The 20,347-nt window shown below is 43.2% G+C and overlaps 1 protein-coding gene across 6 annotated transcripts in view; it reads right to left on the reverse strand.

Annotated features, from left to right (window-relative positions):
* Positions 1-20,347, reverse strand: part of FRMPD4 (FERM and PDZ domain containing 4) — a 726,784-nt gene that overhangs the window by 58,760 nt on the left and 647,677 nt on the right. For all 6 annotated transcript variants that reach the window (XM_033948887.1, XM_033948890.1, XM_033948886.1 and 3 more), the window contains exons 9-11: positions 19,874-19,993; positions 8,524-8,660; positions 2,526-2,652 (exon numbers count right to left, since the gene is read on the reverse strand). In XM_033948887.1, coding sequence (XP_033804778.1) covers positions 2,526-2,652; positions 8,524-8,660; positions 19,874-19,993 — 384 coding nt within the window. The remainder of the gene's footprint in view (positions 1-2,525; positions 2,653-8,523; positions 8,661-19,873; positions 19,994-20,347) is intronic.

The raw sequence follows: 20,347 nt of genomic DNA on the forward strand, positions 1-20,347 counted from the left end.
TCAAAACATTGGACGTCCCTCTCAAGGACATCTAAGGAGCCACACCCAAGACATCCAGAATGTCATTTTCTAATCTTTTCAGCTTTCTATGAATACGGCTTCTAAAAAGCAGTAAAAGGTGGAGCAACCTCTCAGTCGAAAATCTAACTTCAACCATGCTGAGACAGAAATGCTTATAAGAGAAGTTCAGGCACAATATGAGCGCCTGTTTTTTCCAAAGGGAGAAAGGCATGGGCATACTCCAAAGGCAAAGAATGGGCTGCCATTACCTCTCGACTCAACGCAGCCTACCGCCGCAACCGTGATGTCGAGGACTGTAAAAAGAAGTGGAGAGCCCTGAAGAGAGAGGTATGGGCAAAGGTTAGAAACAGGCTTGCAGGTGCTGAGATCTCGGACTTCACCCCACTGCAGTAGGTGGTGCTCGGCTTCTTCTCAGAGTCTGCCACACCAGGACATTTCTGCTGGAGCACATGCATAATGTACATTGGATGGAAAAGGAGGCAGTGCTGTATTTGTGTCCCGTCCCCCCCCCCCCCCCCCCGGTGCTGCACCCACTCCCCCATGAAGGGAAGAAGCCTGGTGTCCATCCTGCCTGGCTGCATAGCAGTGCCTTATGGGTGCAACACAGAGTGGAAGTGTCTGGTAGCTGCTGTGGGCCATTCTGGGCCCAACAGGGGAGTGCGTATACCTCCTTGTACCCATTAATTCCCCCCTTTGCTTGCTGTCTGTGTAATTTATTTTCTTCTTTTGGGAGTTTATGCATTGGGGGATCACAGTATTGCTATGGAGAAGGAAAGGAAGAAGAGATCTCCGGTATAGGAATGGCTAGAAGAGAAAGCAGAAAGATCAGGATGAGAAGAGAAAGAGGGAGGGTCTAGGATAGGAAGAGAAGAAAAGGGGACCAAAACTAAGGGCTCCTTTTACAAAGCTGCGATAGCGGTTTTAGCGCGCGCACTAAACGCCAAAGCCAGCATTGAGTTGGCGTTAGTTCTAGCTGTGTAGCGCGGGTTTAGCACGAGTGGCAATTCTACGTGCGCTAAAAACGCTACCACAGCTTTGTAAAAGGAGCCCTTAGAGTACCACTGGTTCCCTCCTACAAGGAGAAATAGAGTTGGATGGCACGCAACCCAAGGCAGTGAGAAAAAATTGTGATAATTGCCAGAGATGTTCTGTATCACTAATTTCATAGGGCATAGGTTACAGACTCTGCAGCAGTTTGCAGCATTAATGGGAGAAAAAGTAGCCTACTGGAAGAGACATATGGTCAATTTTTTTCACCCTGTTCCTGCAGGTTAGCCGCGGCTACCAGTGGCTAGCCACGGGAAACAGCCCCCGTGTCATTCATATGAGGCAATTTCCAGCCATTGCCTTGCATGGGATAGAAGTATGACGAGCACTGTTCCCTCTTAACTGAGCAGGAGTCCTCCAAGTGGCACTGCTGCCAGTAGATGGTGGTGCTTAAATGTTGTGTTTATAATCTCTAGGGACAAGCAGGTTCCCTGGAGTCCTTCAGAGCTTGCCTGTTCCTCGTTAATGAAAACGTGATAGTGAAACAGCACCCCCCCCCTCCACTGGCAGGACTATAGACGGAAGACTCCTGCATAGCTTAGAGCAGGGGTGTCAAAGTCCCTCCTCGAGGGCTGCAATCCAATCGGGTTTTCAGGATTTCCACAATGAATATGCATGAGATCTATTTGCATGCACTGCTTTCATTGTATGCTAATAGATCTCATGCATATTCATTGGGGAAATCCAAAAAACCCCACTTTGACACCCCTGGCTTAGAGGGAACAGTGGTGCAGAAATCCACTGAAACAAGGTTCAATTAACACTCCTTGTGACCCCTAGCCAATCACATTATCTCTCTATGCCGCAGGAGGACTACAATTACTAGGGTGCATTGTCAATTTTTCACATTAGCACAGTTAACACAGTGGTCTCAAACTCAAACCCTTTGCATGGCCACATTTTGGATTTGTAGGTACTTGGAGGGCCTCAGAAAAAATAGTTAATGTCTTATTAAAGAAATTATAATTTTGCATGAGGTAAAACTCTTTATAGTTTATAAATCTTTCCTTTTGGCTAAGTCTTAATAATAATAATAATAATATTGTAATTTATAGCTAAAGAGACATATGATCAAGAAATTGTTTTATTTTACTTTTGTGATTATGATAAATATACTGAGGGCCTCAAAATAGTACCTGGTGGGCCACATGTGGCCCCCGGGCCGTGAGTTTGAGACCACTGATCTATATGCATAAAATGGGTCTTGCAGTACAATAATGCTTATGAATGTTAATCAGTAAAATATGTTAGTAACTATGACCCTTAGACTTAAACTCTTCGAGTCATGGATTTATCACATCTGCATACTTATCACAATTACACAGCTCTGCATCATCTATTAGCACTATAAAAATGATAATTTATGGAAAAGACTTATTTCAAATAAAATTCCTTTGCATACATTTGTCTTTTCTTCTTCTCCTCATTCATTTCCGGTTCTTATGCATGTACCTTACCTTTTTTCCAGGAGGAACGAGGTTTTGATTTGCCTTGACAAGGTGTGAAAGTGCTTTCTTAATGTTCTTTTCTTTCATGCTTTGCAGGACGGCAGACGGCAGGAAAGTCTCTAATCCCCATTCTTTTCTGCAATAAGACACATCGATGATAATCTCATATTCCAACCTCAATTATTTATCTAAATGTGTTATTTATCTAAATGTAAATGCAAGCCAGGAAGGCGTCTTTGCAAATAAACTCAAAAATGCTTCTGAGAGCTCATTAAAGCAACAATAACTGCTATTTCTGATACGATGCAGTCAAGGATCACTTAGATATTTTGTTTTATATCTTTAAGTTGGCATACTGTGACATCATTGTCAAATGCTTCCAGTGTTTGAGGGCTGAGATTTATTTTAAGGCTTAGAACAAATCCTATTGAAGCAAATGCTACAACATCAGCAGCAGATAATGGTGTGAAACAGGAAACAAGTACCGAAAGCATCTTGGCATTCAGCATTTTCCATGGAATCAAGCATCTCTATAAGGTGCAATTGTTGGCACATAGCCTATCGTTTGTTAATAATCATCAGGGTAGAAAACAATTGGTGCAGCCAGTGTTTTCGGAAGCCATAATCAGATCCACTCCACCCCTCTTCCTTTGCGATAAAAAGTATCATTTTTACATGTTGTTACTTCCACACTTTTGAGTTAGGATGTTGTCCAGCTCTGATCAGTTTGTTAGGTTCACGCAAATGTAATCACCTAAACCTAGGGGGCCTTTTACTATGGCGCGCTAGCCATTTTAGCGCACGCTAAATATTAGGGCGCACTAAACACTAACGTGTCCATAGACTATAATGGATGCATTAGCGTTTAGCACATGCTAATATTTAGCGCATGCTAAAGTGGCTTGCACACCTTAGTAAAAGGACCCCCTAGTTTTTCCATCTATTAAAAATGTTAAATGTTTTTTTTTTCTACTGTAAATTCTTTTATGCATCAATCGGTGAAATTTTGAAATGTTCTACTCTGGGAGACTGGTTAGTGTTCATGTTGTTTTCATTATCATAGGTAACTGAAAGACCTAGAACAATTGCTTTGGCCCACTACTTATGATGAATTTAGGAAACGTCTGAAAACACACCTGTTCCTAAAGTATCTAGACAACTGATCCTCTCTTCTCTCTCCCCTCTATAGCGATTAACTTGTTCTATTGATCACTCTCTCCTCAAAAATGGATTTCCTGTCCTATTAACCCTCTTTCTTCCTCCCCTCTTAAAGTCAATCAATTTGTACCTTTGCTTAATCTTTGTAAACCGCATAGAACTTCACGGTATTGCGGTATATAAGCTGTTATTATTATTATTATCTGTTGTCAAAATATTTGTTAAATGAAAAAATTCTAATATTTTATTTTGTACAGTACTGGTTATTGTATCAGTATCTATTATTATTTATTTTAGGTATTTATATACTTCTTATCAAAGTTATCCAAGTGGTTTTGCAATCGGGTACTCAAGCATTTTCCCTATCTGTCCTGGTGTGCTCACAATCTATCTAATGTATCTGGGGCAATAGAGGAGTGAGTGACTTGCCCAGGGTCACAAGGAGCAGCATGGATTTGAACCCACAACCTCAGGGTGCTGAGCTTGTTGTTCTAACCCACTACACCATTCCTTTTTCCACACTGAACCTCTAAAGAGGGACATAGCAGGCTGTAAGTCCTTTATCATAACAGAATTTAACACTACATAACACATATTTTGGAAATAAATGCTTAGCTGTAGGCCAAGATGGTATTGTTTTTTACTTCACTCTTTCTCATACCTCCTTTTTGGGGGGGAACTTATGTTTTTCCTTTCATTTGCAACTTCCCAGAGGAGATTCTTCCTGTATGTTAACAAACCATCTCTCCCATTATTCTTAATCTGATGATCACAGCAGCAGTTTGAAGCCAGGAGCCATGAACCAAGATTCATGTAATCATCTGTAATCATGGCTTCTAAATAATCGATGATCACGAGTTCCCACCCTCATCTACTACTTTTATTGTATCTTCAGTCTTAGCAAACTCAGAGGCATAATAGACATGATCTAGAATTTGAACAGGGATTTTGCATTGAGCTCGTGCCTTCATTTAGAGATCTCCACTATAGACTCTTAATTCACCTGGCTAAGAATTTTCCATAAAGTTCCATTAATTTTCTACCATCATCTAATTAGAAAGTGTTCCGTAGACAAGTGGCCAGTACTTAACTTGCCCATTGGTATATGCAATTTTAGAGGTTGTATACATTCAATCTAGGAAGACATAGATCAGTGATTTCCTAATATTTCCTTAGCTACAGTGGTTCTTAAACCTGTCCTATGGTACCCCCAGACAGTTGGGTTTTCAAGATATCCCTAATGAATATGCATGAGAGAAATTTGCATGCCTATTACCTACTGTATAGGCAAATCTTGCTCATGCAAATTCATTAGAGATAGCTTGAAAACCCAACTGGTTGGGGGGGGGGGTCCCCCAGGACAGGTGTAAGAACCAGTGCCGTACACAATGAGATTGTATAAATCAGTAGTTCTTACACCTGTCCTGGGGCACCCCAGCTAGTTGGGTTTTGATGATATCCCTAATGAATATGCATGCCAATATCTACTCGTACTTTATAGGCAAATCTCACTCATGCATATTCATTAGGGATATCTTAAAAACCTGAAAGGCTTGGCTGGGGGGGGGGGGGGGGCGGCGGCGGCGGCACAGAACAGGTTTAAGAACCACTGATATAAATTAAAATCACAAGGAAACTTTTTTTTTTTTTTTTTACTTCTGAAAATAAAAATTGAGCTCAGCTGAGCTGCTGTCAATTTTACCTTCAGAAGGACCTACCGTATTTTCACGCATATAACGCGCGCGTTATACGCGTTTTTACCTACCGCGCATACCCCTCGCGCGTTATATGCGTGAGCGCGGTATACAAAAGTTTTCCTACATAGTTCCCACCCCGCCGACGCCCGATTCACCCCCCCCCCCCCAGCAGGACCGCTCGCACCCCCACCCCGAACGACCGCTCGCACGCGCTCCCACCCGCACCCACGATCGGAGCAAGAGGGAGCCCAAGCCCTCTTGCCCGGCCGATTCCCCGACAATATCGGGCCAGGAGGGAGCCCAAACCCTCCTGGCCACGGTGACCCCCTACCCCCACCCCGCACTACATTACGGGCAGGAGGGATCCCAGGCCCTCCTGCCCTCGACGCAAACCCCCCTCCCTCCCTCCTACGACCGCCCCCCCCAAGAACCTCCGACCGCCCCCCCAGCCGACCCGCGACCCCCCTGGCCGACCCCCACGACACCCCCACCCCCCTTCCCCGTACCTTTGCTAGTTGGCCGGACAGACGGGAGCCAAACCCGCCTGTCCGGCAGGCAGCCAACGACGGAATGAGGCCGGATTGGCCCATCCGTCCCAAAGCTCCGCCTACTGGTGGGGCCTAAGGCGCTTGGGCCAATCAGAATAGGCCCTGGAGCCTTAGGTCCCACCTGGGGGCGTGGCCTGAGGCACATGGGCCCAACCCGACCATGTGCCTCAGGCCGCGCCCCCAGGTGGGACCTAAGGCTCCAGGGCCTATTCTGATTGGCCCACGCGCCTTAGGCCCCACCAGTAGGCGGAGCTTTGGGACGGATGGGCCAATCCGGCCTCATTCCGTCGTTGGCTGCCTGCCGGACAGGCGGGTTTGGCTCCCGTCTGTCCGGCCAACTAGCAAAGGTACGGGGAAGGGGGGTGGGGGTGTCGTGGGGGTCGGCCAGGAGGGTCGCGGGTCGGCTGGGGGGGCGGTCGGAGGTTCTTGGGGGGGGCGGTCGTTGGAGGGAGGGAGGGGGGTTTGCGTCGAGGGCAGGAGGGCCTGGGATCCCTCCTGCCCGTAATGTAGTGCGGGGTGGGGGTAGGGGGTCGCCGTGGCCAGGAGGGTTTGGGCTCCCTCCTGGCCCGATATTGTCGGGGAGTCGGCCGGGCAAGAGGGCTTGGGCTCCCTCTTGCTCCGATCGCGGGTGCGGGTGGGAGCGCGTGTGAGCGGTCGTTCGGGGTGGGGGTGCGAGCGGTCCTGCTGGGGGGGTGAATCGGGCGTCGGGCGGGGTAGGGGGGTCGCCGTGGCCAGGAGGGTTTGGGCTCCCTTCTGGCCCGATATTGTCGGGGAGTCGGCGGTCCTTCGGGGTGGGGGTGCGAGTGGTCCTGCCGGGGGGGGGAGGGCAGGGCAGGGCGGGTAAACGGAGAGTCGGGACAGCGCACGGAGAGTCGGGGAGGGCGAAAGGAGAGTCGGGGTGGCCAGAGGAGAGTCGGGGCGGGCGAAAGGAGAGTCGGGGTGGCCAGAGGAGAGTCGGGGCGGGCGAAAGGACAGTCGGGCAGCATGCGCGTTATACCCGTGAGCGCGGTATACAAAAGTTTTTACACATAATATTGTGGTTTCTGCGCGCTATACCCGTGTGCGCATTATACACGGGTGCGCGTTATTTGCGTGAAAATACGGTAAATTCCACTGGTCTGGGGACAGAGAGAGAACTGATACAGAAAGATGGGTTTGTTATAAAATACAATATTTGAATGGAAAGCAAGTTTTCTCTTGCAATCTTGTTCTCATTTGCATAAAATGTGCATATTTTTTTTTCTCTGAAAAATTTCCTCTGTAAATTTTCCTTATGGCCTAAGTAGATTTGGGTCCTGATTTGGCATGCTATTTGACCTGTAATGCTTCATTAAATGAAAATAAACCTTGGCATAGTAATTTCTCATGCTATATCTCAAAGGGCTCCTTTTACAAAGGTGCGCTAGCGTTTTTAAGCGCACGCACCGGATTAGCGTGCGCTAGCCAAAAAACTACTGCCTGCTCAAGAGGAGGCGGTAGTGGCTAGCGTGCGCTATTCCACACGTTAAGGCTCTAATGCACTTTTGTAAAAGGAGCCCAAAGTTTTTCAAGTAGCCAAGAAGTCAAGTTGAACTAATTTGATTGGGGAGGGAAAAAAATCAATAAAGACACTTTGGATGTAGTTATTAAATTGCACTAATCCACATTACATTCAATGTTAGTCAATAGACTCCATTGAGATTAATGGCCCCTACTGACTAACAATGCATATTAACAAATTAGTGTAATTTAGTGAAAATATCCCTTGGTGTGGTTTAAATATAACCCTGAAGCTAATTAAAAGCTTGATATTGTCAGGCTTAGCTAATACTGCTTTGGAATCTATTCACTGTTACTAATGAAAGAATTCATTTTTAGAGCTAGAACACGTCCCATTCCACATTGCTGACCACTGACTGCACTACTGTTTCCAAGAGATGAGGCTAGTTATTTGTTAAGGAAATGTAACACCGAGGTAACTGCTTTTGCACTAAAATGCAGCATTACGTATGTGAGCTTGATCTCTCATTCATCAACACGAGTTTTTGTTTTCTCTATCATTTTTCAGGTTGCTTCTCATTCTGTTAGTGCCACACTTAAACTGCATTTTGCGTCATTGCCAACAGCTAGCAAATAGCCCAGATGGCAAATATTTAGTCAAGAGCTAGTGCTTTTGGTCATGGTTCATGAACAGGAAGCAACGCAATTTGATCCAAGACAGGCGATTCCTGTGGGGAGCATGCAGCTGGATTTAATGACTTCATAAAAGCTGCATAAATGTATTTATTTATATTGTAGAAAGAAAGGCTGTACATCAGAGCAGAAAAAAAAATGCTGTGCAATAAAAAAAAAGAAAAATTGGAGCAACTCATGTGGAACTCGAATTGCATCTTATTGGTTATCTGTTATCGAAATAAGGTGTGCAGGCCAGTTTCTGAAAAATACATGTCAATGTCGTAGGCTTGCACAGTTTAAGCAAAAGCAAAAAGTACAAAACAAACTAAGCTACTAGTCCTCAAGCGGAGTGCCGTGATAAAGACACGTGATGTAGCTCTCATGTAAGCAATGTAATCTCTACACATTCTATTACTCTTGCACAGTTTCAGTTTACCAAGTGGTACTTACTCAATGTACTTGAGAGAGATTTTCTGTGTTTGCTTGGTGGTAACTGTTGCAATGTACATTTGTAACGCTGCCAACCGCAAAGCAATGTCATATTTTAGTTCTGGCCCGAACCTCTCCTGTACCACATCATTGCAGCTCTGTTAAAGAACCAGCAGGGGGCACATTAAGAACAGCAAATTTTACACTCAGGAATCTGCATTATGGATTGTGTGCACAGAGATAACAGTATATAAACTTATTTAAATCATAATAGTGGTATTTATCTACTACCTTTTTTACTGGAAGTTTTTACTTTGTTTATTTTTTCATTTTCAAGGTTCCTGGTGGGCTCCTTTATAAACATGCTTTACTATTAAATGGCTGTATATGGTGTAAAACTTGTTGTCCCCCCCCCCCTCTTATTCTATTCAGCATCCTTTTTGAAGCTTCTGACTTCTCTTCATTTATTTGTAAGGGTTTACCATGAAATCTGATCTTATCATTTATACTCTCAGGCTCTGTTGCAAAATATCTTTGACCAAGGAGAACTGGTCCAAATGCTAACACAAGCAGCTATGTCCAGCCCCCTGTATTTTTCATTCAAATGCTGTTTTCAGTAGATGTGATACCAATACCATGTCATGATGTACCCCAGAAAGCACTTCCTATTGTCATAACAAGCTACTACAGGGCATCCCAAGTTTAACTACCATAGCTGGGGAGTCAAAAAGATAACTTCTTGTGATTTAGACCACCAGGCAGAAATGGATCACTGGCATGTTTTTATGCAAAAACTATTCAAAAAACGTAGAAGACGTCAGTTATCTTTTTGACTCCCCAGCTATGGTATGTAAACTTTTGAAGCCTCTTTTGGATTTTGTGAACAGTGTGCTGTCAGCCTGTAGGTTTGGTGTTATGCAGTATTTTAAGTTAAATGTGCCTGTGTGGGTGTGTTAAGGGTATTCACTCACACTTGACACAATTCTATCTGTGGTTTTTAAATAGATGCGTTTGTTTGCAAGTCACGCAGTTATGCCATTCCAGCACTAGTATCGACTAGGATTCAATCTGAACCAGCTTACATCAGGTCCCCTGAAGCAGGGAACGAAACGGGGCCACGTTGGGACCCCCTCACTCCTGCTTAACAGCTAAGTGGAATTTTTTCATCAAGTGTGCAGTGACGTTTGCATGATATTAACAACAAGAACAAACCAGTTATTTTGAACTTTTGAAATAGTTTGAACTTTTTAGCCTCTCCAGGTTGTGATCAAAAAACATTTTTATAGAATAACAATGGCTGGAAGGTAAACTCTTTATCCAAGGGAGGTTTTGTAGCCTTCCTTTCAGAGTTTCACATCTCTGAGTAATTTTATACAATATTTCTTGATCACCCTTCAAAGGCTTGTCTTATTTACATGGTCAGTTATATGTCTTTTGGATTTTGAAATCTATATTGTTTCCATATACTCAATTTATCTTGTGTATATTCCTTGTGGACACTTTGAAAATTCACTGGGAAGATTAACTCTTTGATGGGCCACAGGCAAATTGTGTTTTGGGCTTCCCATCATGACATAAATACATTTTAAAATTCTCACATATAATAGCCTACATGGTTCTGAGTGAGGTATAGGAAGCAACAAGTGAAATGTGTTGCTCGCTCTCTCCTGACTGAAGGATGGGGTGGGGTGGGGGGACAGGGTGAAAGAAAAGTAAATGCAATTCTATAAGCATAAAATTTTATCTCTTCTTTCTGCCAGCAGCTTATTAACAGTGAAATCTCTAGGCAGAAACATTTGGGGTGGCAACAGAGGGCATGCCAAAGTGACATTTCTTCTTTCTCCCTGCTATTAAATTAGCAATTTAAAACACCCTGGCCTTCTATGCATAAAGAAATCCTCCTTCCTCCAGCCAGTTTCCTGCTATGGAGTAAAACAATCATTATAATTGACAGCATCGGTCAACAATTTCTTCTATGTGAGAGTAGAGTCTAGAGATTCTCTACAAGATTGGACAGAATTTCAATATAAACCCTGACCCTCCAGTTCTGCATCATTTTATATTATGCACACTATTGCTATCATTACCATGTGCAGCAACTTTCACCCCTGCCCACCAGCCCCATATTCAACATTTCTCCTTGTTATCACCTCTCTGCAACACCATGCCACATCTCTCCCTCCTTTACCTCCACCTCCATATCCAACTTGCCTCCCTCCCAACATGCTGACCATAGGTAACCCGGAAGCCTTCCCTCTGAGCAACTTTTTTTTCCCTCCCATTGTCTGATCCTAATATTCTTCCCACCTTCTTGCATCCCTTTCCATCCGTCCCACTGTTCCCTCTCCACCACCACATCCAACAATTCTCCCTCTAATCTCTCTCTTCCCCGTGCATCTGTACCTCACTCCTCTCCCACCACCATGTCTAATAATTCTCCCTCCCTCCCTATGCCTAGCAATTCTGCTTTCTTCATTTCCCCATGTGCGCCATCTCTATTTCCCTCTCACTCAGATATCCATGCTCAACAATTCTCCCTTTCTATTCCCTCCCCCACATCAGCATCTCTTTCACTCACTCTCTCCATTCTTCCATCCTCTCTCCCGTTCATGTCCCCTCCCTCCTTTCTTCCTTCTTTCCATCCTTTGAGTGAAGTTTGTGCTCCCTCCCCTCTAATCTAAGGAAATACTTTTTTATAAAAAGGGTGGTAGATGCATGGAACATTCTCCCAGTAGAGGTGGTGGAGACAGAGACTGTCTAATTTCAAGAAAGCCTGGAATAGTCATATGGGATCTCTTAGAGAGAGGAAGACATAACTGTTACTTCGGATGGGCAGACTGGATGGGCCATTTGGCCTTTTTTTTAAATTTATAATTTCAAATAAAATACACAAGAATCCACTTGTTACAGAAAAACAGAAGATAATTTAAACAGCAAGAAAACCAATTAATATAACCAAAAAAACATCAAGAAGAAAAAAAATGTATATAGAAGAACTGAAGAAGGGAAGACCATTATTCAGTATAGAATAATTATAAATCCCCTTCTTAGACCTCAATTAACAACAGTGAGAAACAAGAAATAAAGAGACAAGGAGGTCTCCATTAATTAAACAAATTACACTATAAATCTGAGGCAAAAGCTTAACGTGACATACAGCCCAATTTTCTACAGCACTTTTATATTATTAATGAATAACTTTCTTTGTGTCCAAGAAGTGTCGAAGCTGTTCTGGTACAAAAAAAACATACTTGGTCCCAGCATATCTTAAAAGACATTTACAGGGGTAACTAAGTAGGAATGTAGCTCCCATTTTTAATACTTCTTCTCGCATAGCTAAGAACAACTTCCTTCGGTCTTGAGTAGTCTTTGTTACATCTGGGTATATCCAGATTTTTTGACCCATGAAAAAAATTCTGAGAATTGAAAATAAGCTTTCATAATTGCATTCAAGTCCTGTTCAAACACTAAGGAAATTATCAAAGTTTCGCGGTATTCAATTTCTTCTTGGGAGCTTTCTAGTATGCCTGTTATATTGTTTAAATCCATTGATTGGGGAATATCCATTTGATTAGGAGGCAACTTTTCCAAATTCCTAGGCAGGTAATATATTTTATTTACTGGTGGCAAAAGTTCAGATGAGAATTTCAAATTCTCTCTCAAGTATTTTTTAAAGGTTTCAATTGGTGTAATAAAAGCAAGCTTAGGAAAATTCAGTATACGCAAATTAAGGCGCCTGTTATAATTCTCCAACTGTTCAATTTTCCTTAGTAGAAAAAGTCTATCTTTTACCACTGTTGAAGAAACATTTTGCAATGAGGAAATCTCTTTTTCAATTTTTTCAAATTTTATATTAGTTTCTGTTTTTATATTTTGAATTGAAATAGTCAAATCATCCAGTTTACTCACAACATTCAGGATATCTCCTGCTGATTTAGTAGAAGCAGCTTCCAACTTTTGGAGCACTCTCCAAATATTTTGAAGTGTCGCCATCTGTGAGGAGTCAGCAGCTTCTGCTCCTCAATAGGTGTTTGATTTGGCATCCTGGATTGCTTGGTGCCCTCCCCCATGTGAGAACGTCAGGCTCATCGGCTTCTCAGAGCTCACATCGCCCAAGCCTTCCATTGCCGGGTTCAGTGGTGATCGTGCTACTGGGGGGGGGGAGAGCGATGTCTCAAACCCCATGGCTCCAGTGTCTCTTTCCACAAGAGCTACAGCAGGGGCTCCCCCTCCTTGTATGGCTGGTGAACTCGTCAGGAAGCATTCCATCTGCATTTGTCTGGTAGTGGAAAGTTCCAGCCAGATAACGCCCTTTCTTTTGCTGTGAGGCATCGGTCCCGACACAAAAACCAGTTCGGGACCCAGGAAAAACAGTTGAGGCAAAGGTAAGATGGAGTGCTTGCACTGAGTGCTAACACGCCGCCACCATCTTATTTCTCCCCATTTGGCCTTTATCTGCAATCATGTTTCTATGTCTCAATGCGCCTCCTCTCTCTCATGTCCCAATGTGCCCTTCTTCATCCTTCCCTCCCTTTATTCTGTGTTCCAAGTTCGTGCCTCACTCTTGCCAGCTCTTTCCTCCCAGCCACACTTCTCTTCACAAAGCCATGGCCGTGGTTCCTACACGTGGCCTGTGGCTGACCAGGAAGCCTAGAGGGAAAGCTTCTGGTTCAACCGTGGGCAGCGTGTAGCAGCTGCTGCTTTCTGCTTTGTGAAGAGAAGTGCGGCTGGGAGGAGGGAGCCAGCCAGAACCCAGGGATGGCCTGTAATGTAAATTAAAAAAAATTGTTCTGTGGCCCAGTTTGGCACAGTCCATGGTCTGCACCCCGGTGGTTGGGGACCCTACTGCTTCTCTCTCACCATCTTTTAAACTTTCTTCCCATCCTCACAGCCCCTTCAAAGATAATATCCTTCATTTCCCCTACCTTTCCGCAGTACCCCTATTCTTTTTCAATACATCTTATCTGGTCTTCAGTCCTCCAGGTTATTCACACCATGACTAAACCTCTTACCACTCTTCATCACCTTTTCTTACCCCCTCATTCATAAACTCTGCCCATCTATCCACCCTCATTCATACCTATCTCCTCCAAATTCCCATCCATCTCACATTCCCTAACCCCCATATGCCCTCCAAATTCTCAATATTTCCTATCCATAATTCCATACTCTGCTTTCCAACAGTCCCACTCAATCACCAAGTCCCAGTTCTTTCAAATCCAATCCTTCTGTTCCCTTTCCTCCCTTCTCCATGTTCAATCCACCTTTTGCTCCTTTTCGCCTTCTCCTTTCCCTTACCATTCCTTGAATCACACAGAAGCTTATTCTGTCTCTCATGTGCAGGAACACAAGATTCAAACCTGTTCTGTTCTTTGAACTATGTGGCTCCGTCCTATTTAGACCTCTACATGTTTCAAACAGCAGGTTCAACTTGCACTTCCTCACTTCTGCAAAACCGAAGGGGCTGCTGTGTAGAAAGTGCCGATGTTGCTGGGGCCAGATCTGCAGTGCTGGCTCTGATTGAGAAGGCAAGTCAGTTTTTTGGGGTGCCATACTGTAGCAATACCTATACTTCCTAACTAGGGCAAAAGCCTACTTTGGGCATCACTGAATTAGCACATCTGAGAGGGCACCTCTTAAACATCTGAGACTGATTTCTGTGTATGGCACCCAAAAAAATAAAGACTGATAAAATTTAGTGCTAACCGTTACTCTATAAACCAGGGGTAGGGAACTCCGGTCCTCGAGAGCCGTATTCCAGTCGGGTTTTCAGGATTTCCCCAATGAATATGCATGAGATCTATTTGCATGTACTGCTTTCAATGCATATTCATTGGGGAAATCCTGAAAACCTGACTGGAATATGGCTCTCGAGGACCGGAGTTCCCTACCCCTGCTATAAACAGTGCTCAGAGTTTGGCACCATTTATAGAATATGTTTGTCACCAGGATCCTCATGCAATTTGGGGGCGCAAGGATTTACGCCAACTAAAACCTGGTATAAATTCTCGTGGCTAAATTAGGTAAAGATCGCCCCTTATTTAGTAAAACTTTGCATAAATTCCAGGAACACACCTGATCCACTCATGCCCCTCATATGGCTGCACTCTCTCTTCGGTTACATGTGGATCCCAATGCCAAAGATGTGCACGCACAAATTTAAATTAATGTCAATTAGCACCAGTAATTGATTACTAGCACCCAATTATTAGCACTAGTTAGCTCATTTATCAATTAAATTGCACGCACAAATGGGGGGGGGGGGGGGTGGCTAGGGTTACTATACGGCTCCAGATAAAGGTGGGCGGATTGAGACATCCGAGTTTTACTTCCATTGAAAGCAATAGAAGTAAAACCTGGATGTCTCAATCTGTTCTCCTTTTTCTGGAGCCATAAGGTAACCCTAGATGTGCCCAAATTTGAAAATGCAATTTTGAGAAATCTATACAAAATTAGAGCACTGGGTCCTAGGCATGTCATTATTTTGCCTATGTTTCATCTTGCCATGCTGGGCAGGGTCTCCCGGACAAATTCAGGAAGCCCTAAGTTAGTGCGCTTCAGGTCTCATGCTTGACACCACAAAAGCCATTTATGGGCTATTTGGCCAATCCAAGAACAAAACAATTAGAAGGGCATAATCGAAAGGGACGTCTAAGTCCGTTTACGTCCATCTCACAAGTCGTCCAAAGTAAAAAACAGCTTAAGACACATTTTCGAAAGATACGTCCAACTTTTTTTTCGTTTCAAAAATCGCCTAATTATACGTCCTGCCGATCTGATCGTCCAAGCCACTAAATCATCTATCTTTATACCACATTTTCGTCCAACTTTCCGTCCAAGTCCAAAACGCCTAGAACAAGCCCTGTTGGACGTGGGAGGAGTCTGCAAAGTGATGGACTGCACACCCAGACATGCCACCTAAATAGTGGGGTACCTTACAGGGCACTGCTGTGAACTTCACAAAAAGGGTGCCATGTCTTCTCCTCCCTACAGCTTCTTTATAGGTTATGGTGAGCCCCCCAAACCACCTCCAGAATCCCCTAGACCCACTTATCTACAACCCCAATAGCCCTTATGGCTGCAGGAGCCACTTATATGCCAGTACAAGAGGGTTTTGGGAGTGTATAGGGCAGTGCACATGTTTAAGTATCAATGCAGTGATTACAGGGGCTTATGGACATGGGTCCTCCTCTCTATGGGTCCCTAACCCACCCCCAAGATGACTTAAGCTGCCTCTGGGCTGGATGACTAGGCTTTCCTATGCCAGGCGGCCAGGTGATGATGGTCTGGAAGCAGAATTTAAAAGATATGATTAAAATTTTTATGGGGGGGGGTCGGTGATCACTGGGGTAGTATGTGGGGGTCTGTTTTATGTGTTTGCAGTGCTTATCTGGTGACTTTAGGTGGGTTTTTACATGGTCTAAGTCACAACCTTCCAAGTTCCGTCTAGGCTCTGTTGTAAAACTTTTGGTTCTACATGCTGTACGACTAAGTCTAAGCCGGCCACATTCCACCCAACTCCCGCCCTCAACACGCCTCCCAAAATGCCCCGTTTAGCTTTGGTCGTTCAGCAGCACTATGAAGGCCTAGGCCATTTAGAAATACGTCCAAAACCCATTTTTATTATCGGCACTTGGACGTTTTTGAGAAATGTTCGTCCAAGTGCCAACTTAGGCCGGTTTTTGGACATTTTTTCGTTCGATTATGAGCCCCACACTTTCTAATTCCCACTTTTGGTAGAAACTTACAGGTCACTGCAGGGTTAAGTAGTTGAATCGCATATAATCTGGGTTTTGAAGTTTGTTTTAATTTGAAAATATGCAAGTACACACTGCGTGATAGATTTTCAACAAGACAAGTTTAGGCATGGAACTTGCTGCCCTTCATGACACTTAACAAATGAAATACAAATTAATGACAAGTTAAGTTACTTACTAAGAAAGCTACAGAGTAAAAAAAAAAAAAATGCAATTACATGTTTTAAGTTGAATAGCTTTGCAATTAACTTTCCTCTCTACTGTAAGCAGTGATTTAAAAAGAAAGCAGCACAGCAGCGTGCCCATAAAAACTGCTGGCGATGCGTAGCTGTAGCTATTCAGCAGAGATCAAGTATGTATGCATTTATTAACTAATAAGCAATTTCAATCTTGAGAACAAATCAGAACTCAAAATCTCTCTTGCTAGGTAAGCACGACTGTATCAATGGTGAGTACATATTTATTGGGATTTATTAACTTTGCCTTTATGAAGTGATTCATCCAAGGCTGTGTACAGCAAGTTTAAAATCAGGTACTCTTAAGTATTTTCCCTATTTGTCCCAGTGGACTCACAATCTAGCTATGGTACCTAGGGCGATGGAGAGTTATGTAATTTGCCAGGAACAAACAAACCAAAACTGCAGATATGTACAACGATGTAGGCAAAATTTATTGTGACAACCAAAATATATTAAAACCTTTTTACCAAACAAGGGACCCAACACGGCCCGTGTTGGGTCCCTTGTTTGGTAAAAAGGTTTTAATATATTTTGGTTGTCACAATAAATTTTGCCTACATCGTTGTACATATCTGCAGTTTTGGTTTGTTTGTTCCTGGTTGGTTTTTTCACTGCAGACAAGGTTGGACTCCTCTTCCTTTTGGTTCTGTTGAGTTATGTAATTTGCCCAGAGTCACAAGTAGCAATGCTGGGATCAAACCCACAACCTCAGGGTGCTGAGGCAGCAGATCTAACCACCAGGATAATCCTTATGTGAAGCAGAGGCTGTTATAACAAGTATTCTGGAGATTCAGTACAGCAGACATTTTAAAAAAGTCTAAAGTGTTTGTTTAGGGCCCGATATTCATCCGGTGGAGATCAGCACTTTGTTGACCTCCACTGGTGCTAGACCCAGAAATTCAATGCCAGGCCATATCTGGTCCACTGGCATTGAATTTCTGGGTTTGCATTATAGTTGGCTAAGTACAATATTCCAAAAGACCCAATAATAAGGCAACAAACAGTCTAAGGATTCTGAGAGTGAAGAATGCAAATGAACCACACCTGAGCTCAATAACACTACCAAAATAATCAATAATAAATGTTAGTGATAAAGGCAACCTCAGTGTGAAAGGTCAGCGAAAGGAGAATATCTCCAGCGCTTCACACTAGAAAGCAAAGGTACAACACCTCTGCCCGCACACCATCATCGGTTGCCTTACGTGTGCATAAATCCGGCTCGAACTTATGATATTGCTTTCTTTCATCTATGAGTTCCTGATGAAGGGACATTAATCTCCCGAAACCAGGCTTGGTTGAACCCGGCATCGTGTTCACAGCAAGCATCATCAAGACTGTTTCAGGATAAGTCGGCTGTGGCTTTTTGGTATTCTTTTTTGGGGGAGTTGGCTGGGGAGGGTTCTCAGAGTGTTTTTTTTTTTGCCATTTTTTCACACCTGTGTATTATTAGATATTTACTGTGGTTTATCACTTATCACTTATTTTGATTTATGCACGCGTAAGGCAACCGATGATGGTGTGCAGGCAGAGGTGTTGTACCTTTGCTTTCTAGTGTGAAGCGCTGGAGATATTCTCCTTTCGCTGACCTTTCACACGGAGGTTGCCTTTATCACTAACATTTATTATTGATTATTTTGGTAGTGTTATTGAGCTCAGGTGTGGTTCATTTGCATTCTTCACTCTCAGAATCCTTAGACTGTTTGTTTGCCTTATTATTGGGTCTTTTGAAATATCTGTGGCAAATTTTTGGGGGAGTTTAGTAGTAAGTACAATATTCAGCACTTAACAGTTATGGGGTACTACATAAACATAGGGCTGACTTTTATGTGGTCCTATTTATACAGTTACTTTGGCTGGTTAAGTGCTGAATATCGGTACTTAATTAGCCAAGTGCCAACTCTGCCCCCCCCCCAACAGATCGTCCCCCAAATAGTTAGTTTTCAGTTCAGTGCTAACCCGTTATTTTCAGCTGTGCTAACTGGTTAGGTTTCATTGAAAATGATTGGTTAGACCCGAACAGGCGATTTAAGTGGCCAGGAGCTGTTTCTGGTTAGTTAAATTGCATTGAATAGTGACTCATTAGAGTTCATGAAAGAAAGATGCTTCACTGAAAACCCTACAAACTGAAGTTTTCTATTTATTAAAATCAGAAATACACAAGTAATTGCAGAGCAAGGAAAGTTTTCTCATATTTTCCTGTCAGTGGTTCCTGACATACTAAAAGGTTCTCCCATTTTGAGGGTAATTTTATAAGAGTTTGGCAAGATTGGGAGGGCAAGTAGGTGCCTATTTTGGGGCCAATTTTATATACACAAGTGGAGACACTTTAGATTTTAGATACGATGAGGAAAGGGAAGTTTAGATGTTCAGGTTAGACCGTGGAAAATTCCCACAATATTTTATGAGTTCTACCAAATATAGAGTGCCTTGTATAGTAGGTGATAGACTGCATTTTGATGGCTTTCTACATTCACTGAGAGTGGTAATAAAAAAAAAAAAAAAAAGCTGTATGTGAGGCAAACCCCCCAATTAAACCCTACCACATGGTTGTGGGGGAAACTTTTTGAAATCTCTGCTCCTGTTCTCTATTTTGACATAGATCCTGTAACTCCCTCGATCACCCCCTGGCATCAATTCCCCCCGATTTCCCTTTCAGGCCATCCATTTCTCCCTATTTACCCAATGTTTCCAAATTAATCCCTGATAACCTTCTCAACACTTCTGATCTCCCCAGGTACACCCCCCCAAAACACCCTCCCTGACAACACTGAATTATCCCCTCCTACACTAGGCACTAGGGGCCTCAGTAAAACCTGGAATGGAAATCAGGGTTGGAGGATTCTGTCAGGGGGTCTGGGCAAAGATTTCTTTGTTGCCAGGGAGTTAGATGGTGGATGCTCTTTTGTGGATGGGGTACACCTGGAGGGGATTTAATATTTTGAAGATAATAAGATATGTTGATTATTGATTGATTATTGAGAGCTTCTATACCATTACTAATGACTGGGGAGTCAATTCAGAGCAGTCTACATGAGCCTCTGCAAAGGTGCTACACTTCATGAGCCTAGATATAGAACTGCCCTGAAAACATCCTAACAATATATATGATAGAGTATTTGTTCGAGGATTTGGGAGTTCCATAAAACATTTAATAATAGTCATTTTATTCTCCCTACTTGCAAATGAGAAAATAAATCTTACCCCCTGTTTTACGAAGCCGTGCTAGCGGCTGCCATGCGGCGACAATCCCCAAGCCCTTTAAATCTCTATGAGCTTCGGGGCCATTACCGCAGCACAGCCGCTAATTCGGCTTCGTAAAACAGGCCCTTACTTTTCAGACCTCATGTAACCAAAAGTGATATCATTTTCACTTACCTGCACATAGAGATATTCAAAAGCAACGGGATCTCTCCTCAACAGATCAATTGGATCCTTTGGAACAAAGCTTATTCTAAATAGGCATCTTGATTTATGGGATTCTGGTCTCTGAGTCACCTGAGGAAGATTATAAAGAGCAAAAGCTTAGAATTTTTTGTAACTCGGAGCAAGAGTGTGGCAGAAGTCAAAGATCATAAGGTTAATTTCATCTATCAATTTCCCCTAATGGCTTAGAATACTATAGACCTTGCATAATTTTCTTCGTAACCCTTGCTTGCACATTGCTTGTCTTGTGATTTCAAGAATTCTGAGGCCGAACTAACCCAGTCTCCATTGGAAGGCTGTTGCATAGATCTATTACTTTTTTCCCTGAAAAACAAGCTGTCAGTCAGTTTATTGCTGAATTAATCCTGTCTTCAAGCTCATATGGGGACTCTTTTATACGTACTAAGATTTTTTTATTTATTTAAT

This window comes from Geotrypetes seraphini, chromosome 6 (genome assembly GCF_902459505.1).
Source record: "Geotrypetes seraphini chromosome 6, aGeoSer1.1, whole genome shotgun sequence".
In the NCBI taxonomy this organism is placed as follows: Eukaryota; Metazoa; Chordata; class Amphibia; order Gymnophiona; family Dermophiidae; genus Geotrypetes; species Geotrypetes seraphini.